This window comes from Cryphonectria parasitica, assembly GCF_011745365.1.
Source record: "Cryphonectria parasitica EP155 unplaced genomic scaffold M406scaffold_8, whole genome shotgun sequence".
NCBI classification, from domain to species: Eukaryota; Fungi; Ascomycota; class Sordariomycetes; order Diaporthales; family Cryphonectriaceae; genus Cryphonectria; species Cryphonectria parasitica.
In genome coordinates, this window is record NW_024468916.1 from 367,439 (window position 1) to 376,680 (window position 9,242).

Consider the following 9,242-nt stretch of genomic DNA (forward strand, 5'->3'; position numbering starts at 1 on the left):
CCGTGGTATTACCTGCTAGATAATTGCGGGTGCATTCTACCACAGTAGATGCCAGGTGCCGGCCCCCGCCGCCTCATATTAATGATTGATGAAACGTTAAATACGATTCGCCTATAACGATGGACACTCGAATGTGCAACAAATACTGCTTTCATACCCAAGAACTGTCTCGCTTCAAGTTCACATCGACTTCACACTCAAGAGCATATTTGGAGAGGTGGCCAAGTGTTTACCTGGCTCACGGAAACGGTTGGTCGATTTTGTGTCCTGGCGGCGGTTACCGGCCACAGATATAGACAGAGAGGAGAGAGAGAAATTCTCATCGCTGGTACACAAAAGGCGCTCCAAGAGGCATGCCCGCCTTCGCCTCAGCTCTTTTCCGATGGCTGCTGTCGATCACGCCCGGTAATTTTGGGCCAGAAATTAATCCAAGCTGCACTCTCAATACATCCCAGCATGACAAGACCGGCTGCAAGCCAGAGACGCGTCCTACGACTGAGGCCGAGGCCGCTGAGGCTGAATTTGGGGATTTCGGTGTCATTGACGTTGAATTTGTTGTTGGGTCCGGTGTTCTTGGACGTAGAGAAGGCGCTGCGGCTGCGGCGGACAGTCATGATCGGAGTGTTAACACCTGTGGCCCGCAAGGTAGCAAGCATATTCGGCTTGTTGAGAATATGGCGAAGCATTGGGGATTTGACAAGTTGAACAGTGGCCATTTTGAAATCTTTTGACGAAAGAGACGTTTCGAATTGGCCATGCATGCCTGACAACTCTTGTCGCTTGTCGGGGCTGTCGAGTATTTTAACGCGGAGCGAACCGTTATGCTTACAAGTTCCCCCGAGACCAGAACGTAAGCATCCTCCAACACAAGGAGGAAATTCAATCCGTTCCGTAGGCACATCCAGGCCCTGAGATCAAACCAAGCTGTGTTGCATAACGGTTAGGATCGATTGATCGTCAAGGGTCGGAAGGGTTTGCGAAGCTTCTGCAGCGCTGCAGCTCCATCACGAGGAGCTACTAGGCCTGGAGGGCGCTTGACACCAACATGTGTTTTCTGCATGTTCATTGTCGTGTTATGGAGGCTCGCCGCCGGACGTGAAGCTGTAGATTGGGATCCCACAGAACCAGGTCCCTCGCGACACTCCTGTGGCGTCATGTCACCAGCTTCAGCTTCGTTATTTGGTGTCGTGGGTCTTGGAGGCGAACTGGAGAAATGCACATATCGTCCCTTCGAACCTGGTGCCCCTAGTCTCGCCGCCGTGGGCTTCGGCTTTGAGATCGGGCCTGGACGTACTCTATGAGAAGACAGCTGTGGTTCGATCGCAGGGCGGTTGAGTCGGCCCTCTTCTGCGTTCTTGGGTCTTGAGACACGAGACTCCAACTCCATACGCTGCAAACCTGAGTGCGAAAGACCCGGATTTTCCTGAGGTCCTTTCACAGATCGCCCCTTGACAAAGCTGAGCAGTGTGGTTTGACCTCCTGTAGGAGCCGCCTTGCTCTTTCTGGGGCCTCGGTTCACTGCTGCGCCACCGGCGGGATCGAGTGAACCAAGGGTAGCTTGGTGGGAGCCAGAAGTGACGAAGCCGAGCTGGGAGGCCATGGTGAATGTCGGCTGCTGCTGCTCCATCGTAGTCGAGTAATTCCTTACCCACACCAGCTCCTCGTTGCCCTGTGATTCATGCGTTGGGCCGGTCAGCCGTGGCCGTTTCCTCCGAGGCGCTTCAGACGAGAGGTCATCCCATAAAGGATTGATGCCCATCTCATATTGCTGTGACGCAGGATCTTCGGGATACAGATCGTCACTTGGACTGAATCCACCAGGCAGACCGTCGTATATCAACTGCTGAGTCGGAACCTGGCGCCCAAGAATCCTCCCAATCATCTCCAGTCGATGGCATTCGAGTTCAGGCCCGATCCTGCCAAAAAGTTTCGCGACAGGTTCGAGGAAAGTTGATAACTCTACTTCGGCCTGTCCACCATACGAGGTGCTCACCAATGGGCAGCTAATGTACAACAAAGCTTTCGCCCGTGTCATCGCCACGTACAAAAGCCGGCGCTCCTCATCTGTGTCATCGGAGCGCATGTGAGGGATGGATCCATTGTAGGCTGCCGGTATGAAAACAACAGGCCACTCGAGACCCTTAGCAGCATGGATGGTAGAGATGGTGACCATGGGCGTCGAAGCCTGATCCTGACCTTTATTCTGGGCGTCTGAAGCCAGCGAGACGTTGGCCAGGAATCTGGCAAGAACGTCGTCGTCTTTGGTCTGATGCAGCCCATCGATCTCGGGCAGGTCGTCTTCCACGTCAATGTTCCCATCTCCGATGAAGTCACTTCCAAGCGCCCGGAACTCTTGCACATTGGCCCACCTCTGTTCGTACTCATCGCGGTATGAATCCTGAAGGTATTTCTCGAACGAGAGCCTCGCTAGGACATCATCAATGATGTCGACCAGGGTGTAAGGGCACTGGTCTGTCGGCTGTCGGGCCTTTTTCTGTATGTCAAGAACCAGACGGATCAGTTCACCGCTGATCCTCTGCTCAACTGTCTTCTTGATACTGGTCTTGGCGGCTCGATCACCTCGACAGTGTCTGGTCAGCAGGTTCCAGAGGCTCAGAGACGACCGCTCGGCTTCCTCGAGCAGGGCCTTGATTGTGGCATCTCCAAGGCCGCGCTTGGGTACATTGATGATCCTTGCAAGGGCATCATTGTTTTCCGGTTGGTGAATGACCCTGAGGTAGTCGAGAAGGACCTTGATTTCCGCTCGCTCGTAGAACTTGAAGCCACCGACCATCCTGTACGCAATTCCTGCCTTGCCGAGGGATGTCTCGAGATGTCTAGACAGCGAAGCCGATCGCAGGAGAATGGCTATATCTTCAGGTCCGATCATGCGCCCCGACATCATCTGCGTACGACGTATTTCGGAAACTATCCACGAGGCCTCATCGGCTGAACTCTTCAGGCGTCTCAATGTAGGCCGAGTGCCTTTGTCATGGACTGGTCTGAGCACCTTCTGGTACCTCTTGGCGTCCTGCTGGATGACACTCAGGGAGGTGTCTAGGATAGCCTGCGAGGAGCGGTAGTTCTCCTCGAGAGAGATCTGGTCAGTCTTCGGAAAGTCATCAAAAAGTCGCCTCAGGTTGGCGATCTCCGCCGACCGCCACCCGTATATACTCTGATCCGGATCACCGACTATCGTGATCCGGTTCCTTGTCTGCGCGAGAAGACGCATGAGGTCGTACTGGACCCCATTTGTGTCTTGATACTCATCGATAAGCACGGCCTCGATGTTAGACACGCAGGCGGGGCGCTTTTCGAGGAGTTCCACGCAGCGGACAAGCAGATCGTCGTAGTCGAGAAGGTTTGATCTCTCGAGGTGATCTTGATACGCCTGGTAGCAGGTCTCAAACGCCCTCGAGCCTTCTGCTGCCTCGCCGCTCCGCTTTCGCCTCAGTGGGGTGGGCTTCCACTCCTTGCCCTTGGCCTTCCTCTTGCTGATCCACGCCCGGGCCTGAACAGGATCAATGCTGAGCTGCAGACGCTTGCAGACGCGAGTAATGATGGCCTTAGAGTCTGCGTCATCGGCAATGCTGAATTTCTGGTCCAGGCCAATGTGTCTGCCATATGCGGCCAGGTACCGACGGGCGATGCTGTGAAAGGTGCCCAAGACAAGCTTACTCCCGCGAGCATGGCCCAAGGCCCTCCCTATACGCTCGCGCATCTCACGGGCAGCTTTGACGGTGAAGGTGGCGACGACGACGTTCTGAGGTTGGTAGCCGAGGGCATCGACGAGCCAGACAACACGCGAGGTCAGGGTGTGGGTTTTGCCGCTCCCAGGGCCTGCCATGATGGCGACCGTCGAAGCCTCTGAGCAAACTGCCCTGCATTGTGCATCATTCAGGTTGTCAAGAACGGTGGAAGAGCCTGGCTGGACCGACGGTGAAGCAGCAGCAGCAACCGCAGCCATGGTCCCATGGATGATCAAGCGCAGAAGCAAACAAACAAATCCAGCAGCCGTACCAAGTCTCGCTCCTTGTCACACGGCAGCAACGAGCAGAGCCGAACTGAGATTGCAGAGATGCTCCAATGGAGATGGAGGCTTGAATCATGCCACTGTGAAGGCTCTCGGACTGGCCTATGTTTCGAGAATATTACTTGTGTCGCGTCCTGTCGCGTGTGTCGAAGGCCGTCATAGTCACAGTATCGCAGGCACTTGGCACGGTACTCGCGCGATCAGCTGCTTCTCCTGCTTAGCTAATCAAGCAGGAACGTACACACTGTATAGCACCTGCTGTATGTGCTATGATACCATGCACGAGGCAGGCGCGACTCATCCTCGTCTGCACATTTGACTTTACACGCTAATAAACCACAAGCAGGGGTCACTCTCTGGCTGATCTGAGCTGTGTTCAGTCTTCTGGCGCTGTACTCATTCGACAGGACAGGACGTGATAGCATCACATCTTGACCAGGAAATGCAGTTCAAATGCAGTCAGCAAATTTCTGCCACAGTGTTGTTTCTGTTTCCTCGAGAGAACCATGACCAATCACAACCTTGATCACAAATTAATCACACCCTCTCTACCAAAGAACAACCCAACCAGTCCATCACAGCACCCATGCATTCAACAGTTGCAAGCAATGGGTGATGTTCTTCCATACCAAGAGGTGCAAGATCTTTCAAGATATCGGGAGTGTGATAGCTCGTCCAACTTAACAATCAACACATGGCCGGTCACCAGTCACCCACCAGTCACAGTGGAGACCCAACAGAGGAGGCACTGCAGTCTATCACCTCACTAATCCGAGATTCACTGCTGCGAGGTGTTCCTGCCCGTCACATGAATCGCCAAGGGAGCGAAGGGGGGATCCTGCTAGCTCAATGGTGCTGCTGAAAATGAGGTGCAAGAGGGAGATGAAGGCACTGGTAGGGGTTCGCTTGCAGATCGCTCTCTGATGGGATTTGCTAACCCAACTGCACAACCAGATTTTACCGTGGTACTGTCAGGGTAGAGCGAAGAGGCCACCCAATGGACATCGAGACCCCCTAGTGATTCCTCTGGGCGAGCTGCAATATCTAACGGGCGGGGAACATCAGCCACACCAATCAGACACGACCCGCCATGCCTGCTCGGCGCTTAGAAGTGCATGGCCCCCTGCCGCCTTTATCCAACCACGTCCCAGATCGAGCACATCACCATGCTCTCCCGCCTGCACGTTCAACGTGGGGTTGCGATCGCCACCCGCATTCGACCAGTGCGATTCGACGAGATGCCTGTCTGGCCCTGCAGCAGCCGCCGGTGCTTATGTGCCTTGTGCCTGACGGCACAAGTTCGACAAGTGAGAGCCCTCGTCACACCCTGGCGGCCCTGCAGGGCCTGGCTGGTGGCCGACAATCAAAAAGCCGGCGTGAGGACCGCGGAGCGGAGGACCCAGGAACTGGTCCATCCCGCTCCCTCACCTTTGCAACACCGCCGTATCAACAGCCGCTATATACCCAGCCCTCACTCTGTCTTGTCTCCTCGTGCCCCCCTCAGGAGGTTGATCATTCCTGCAAACCCCGGGCTGCACTCGACCTCACAATATCACAATGCGACTCGACCGCATGAGAGCTTGATCCACTGTCGTCTGGCTGGGCATCTCTCCCTCACTCACCTCAGAACTTCAAATAGCCGTGGCCCCAACTTTGGCTAACCTCATCATGCCCACTGGCTTCATCACCCACGAGAAGTCGCTCTCTATCCTTCTACTACTGTTGTTCCCTTCGCTTCTCCTTAGAGCTGTTGTTGTTGCCGCTGCTACCGTGCCACCATCGTCAGGTGAGCAGGTCGAGCCGAGAAAATACGATCCTCTTGGGATCGACTGGAACCCCGCGCCGCCACCAGACAAAGGACCTCCCGGTGCTGCCAACGCTATCCGGAACCCAGCATACCTGCCAGCAGAGATTGGTGCCATTGTCGGGTCCTACGCCTTCTCCCTGGTGGTAGTCGCCCTCCTCCTCCTTGCCCTGTCTAAGAAGCGTCGAGAGCGACTGCGGGCTTCAGAGGAACTCGACCTGTGGGAGGAACACTACTACGCCTCGAAGATCCCAGAGCCAGAGTCGGCTATCCAGTCTCAACAAGAAGCCCAGTGGGAGAAGCCACCCCCACCATTTCCGGTTCCTCACGAGCTGCCCAAGAGTCCCACCCGCGGGCACGTTCGCAACTTCTCGCTCCCTTCGCCCACATCTACGGGCTTCCAGATCCCCAACCTTCAGCTCCAGGAACCGCAGGCCACCTCGCCTTCTTCCTACTTCCTACCCTCGCCCACCTCGACCAACAGAGGCGCACCCGGCGTAGACCCAGACGTTGACCAGCACGTGGTACAGAAGGACAGAGCCATGGCGCAGGCACAGCTCGAGCAGATGTACAAGTACGTGATGGAGCAGGAGGAGGCCAAGGAGGCGGGCGTCGAGTTCCAGGCACCCGTCCTCCCCGCCCCTGCACCGCAGCGGGCTTCGTCGTCGACCACATCATCGTCCAGGAAGGAGAGAAACAAGCCCGCCAACCTGAACCTCAGCAAGGCTGAGAAGAAGGAGTCGCGGACCTCGTCCATCCTGTCGGCCCTCAAGTCGCCGCGCAAAAAGAAGCAGACGGCCCCGATGAGCATCTCTTCACCCATCATGACGCCTATGTCGGGCACATTTCCACAGTACACCGGCGAGGAGATGAACGCCATTCCACCGCGGCAGTACGCCCCGGCCAGACCCCCACCTGTTCCCACCGACCAGCTCCTCCCCATGCGCAACGGCGCCCACATGGCTCCGTTGACGCCTCCGGACGATATGTCTCCGGAGAGCACACAGAGCATCGATGAGAGGATGATCGGCAGCATCGCAGCGATCAAGGGCAAGGATCGGAGTGCGGCGCGGAGCGGGGATGTGTCCGAGTCTGACGAGGACGAGCCTCGTGGTAGCCGAGACAAGCTGGGTCACTCCCGCCACATCTCCATGGCGACTACAGAGGCAGATCCTGTGTCCGCCGTCTCGGAGACCTCGCAGTCCGGCTTGATTCGCAACGCCCAGCCGACCTCCGGTCTACCTACATCCCCCAAACCCGGTGTAAACAGATTCCCATCTCTGCCCTCGTCTCCGAAGCCAGGTGCTTCCTTCTCGCGCCCGAACGCGCCCTCGGCCGTCCGTACCGGCGGCGCCCTCCCGCTACGTGCTTACGAGCCCGGCCTCATGTCGCCCAACACGTACGATCGCTCCGTCAAGCAAACGGTCTTTGAGCGTGCCGGGCCCATGTCGCCAGGGGGCATGCACACGGCCCGGACGCCTCTGACGGGAAACCCGGTCCCGTACTCACCATATCAACCTTTCTCACCCGTGATCCCCATCACGCCGAGCCTTGTGACCAAGGCGGACCGGAAGAGGATGCGCAGGATGGAGCCCAAGACACCGACACTGCAGATGGTGGCGAGCGATGAAGAGATATGGTAGGCTGACAGGCTGGCTGGCAAGTTGGTCAGAACAGAGAAGAGGAAGAGTCCTTGTATGAAGCCCCCGCCTAGCCAGGCTGCTGCGGTCGAAACTTTCTTCTCGTGTCATTCCAGCCACGTCATGTCTGTGTAATGACTTTGAACGGTTTTCTTTATTCATATTTTCTCCTGTTTTCTTCTTCCCTATTGACGGGAATTGGCCTCGACGGACTGGTCGGGGTTTGGATTCGCTTGGCTTTCCATCATGATATGACCGCTGAAGACCAGAATTATGCTGTCATGCCAATGCCTCGTGGCTTCTAAAGCATGATGAGCAACGCTCAGGAGATAGACATGTGTACGAAAAAGAGTACACCGGCTGAGCCGTTTCGAAGGATGGTTCTGATTTGTCAGTATCTATTAATTCTTGTTCTGATTAAACTTTTCTCCTTGGATCAATATGAGGGTCAACGCTAGTTAAGTATGCATGTTGTTCCTCTCAGAGTGTGATGCATCAAAGACGTAAGGATATATGTACGGCTCAAGGGTCGATTCCTTCAAAGAAATGGGGACACCATGGCGTTGTCTGGGCACATCGCCCAGGGCAGATCCTTCATGAGCAGCGGTAGATGCGTGACAATTTATGATTGATCTCCCCGCTCTCCGAGCTTCCACCGCGCGCCTGGGTGAAGGCTTTTTTTGCTGCGGTGCAGCAGGATGAGGCCAAGTAGAGTGAGAGTACCCTTCCGCCACCATCACAGGGTGGGAATCTGGTTTGTTCAACTACCGTAGCTGGGCAGTGGCCGTCTGTGCATGGATGAGTAAGACAATCCACCAGCGTCTCTTGTTGGGAGGGGGCAGGGGCCCAACGTCTCATTGACTGCCGGATCAACAAAATTTACCTTTTCTGCTTGTAAAGTGAAATTATAGAGAGATGCTGGCAGCACATCACAAATATTCTATCATACAATGGTACTAGGATATGGCAGTACATTTTACCTTTATCATAGTAACAAAGTAGTCATCAGAGTAACCATGCTTTTTCGACAGGGGGCGTTGACGCACACGTATGCACACATGTATATTTGGCTGGCCACACTAATCGAAATGTCCGCCCGGGGAGTATTGCGCAATATTCCCCGAACCAGGGTTTCGCCGTCTCTGGGCAAAACCCTCAAGATGAGACACGTACTACGTACATAGCGCTACTATAGTAATAAGGAGAGCATCCAAAGGAACAATCTCCAGCTGATGCAGCTACCTGGAGAGAAGAGTCTACTTTCTCGCGATGAGACAGGAAATAACGCAGTGTCTGCCTGCCTGCCTGCCCGATGAATTTAGCTTATTGGTAGTCTGAGAACAACCGCATCAAAACTTCGGGAACAGAATCGAAAAGAGCCACGGCGCTCCATCGTACAAGAGATGACGATGGAGGTCGAGGCTGACAGCCAGGGGCCAAAAAAAAAAAAAAGAGGAGAAGGGCATAGGCCGAGATACGGGAAGAAGGCTATTGAGAGGCTAACGACAGGCACATCTCCTGATACGATAGAAGACTTATCCTCGTTTTCCTGCTCATCCTGAAACAAAAATCCTCCAACGCGATTGGCGAACAGTTGATAGAATTCGGTTGGTGGTAAAAAACAATTCACCAACGACAGTCCGGGGGGGCGGTGGCATGGTGCCGAAGGCTAACAGAAGGGCGGCGGCGAGGAGAAGCGGTAAAGGAAATAAATGGACGCAATGTGGCAAAGATTTAAAATGTCTGGAGGGGGTGGGGGGTGTAT

The 9,242-nt window shown here is 55.1% G+C and overlaps 2 protein-coding genes across 2 annotated transcripts; one reads left to right on the forward strand and one right to left on the reverse strand.

The window, feature by feature from the left end:
- Nucleotides 1-368: 368 nt before the first annotated feature.
- On the reverse strand, nucleotides 369-3,967 carry MUS-50 (ATP dependent DNA helicase activity protein; the record flags this gene model as incomplete). The annotated part of the gene is made up of 3 exons (XM_040915352.1): nucleotides 369-908; nucleotides 1,019-2,003; nucleotides 2,046-3,967. 3 exons carry the CDS (start codon nucleotides 3,965-3,967, stop codon nucleotides 369-371), a joined length of 3,447 nt encoding a protein of 1,148 aa, XP_040773042.1.
- Nucleotides 3,968-6,312: 2,345 nt separating this feature from the next.
- Nucleotides 6,313-7,946, forward strand: M406DRAFT_357687 (uncharacterized protein). The gene has a single exon (XM_040923747.1). It carries the CDS (start codon nucleotides 6,380-6,382, stop codon nucleotides 7,478-7,480), a length of 1,101 nt encoding a protein of 366 aa, XP_040772287.1. The 5' UTR covers nucleotides 6,313-6,379; the 3' UTR covers nucleotides 7,481-7,946.
- The last annotated feature ends 1,296 nt before the right edge of the window (nucleotides 7,947-9,242 follow it).

What these genes read in the sequence shown, in the direction of transcription:
- M406DRAFT_357687 (XM_040923747.1), top strand. Translation starts at nt 6,380, where the DNA reads ATGGCGCAGGCACAGCTCGAGCAGATGTACAAGTACGTGATGGAGCAG.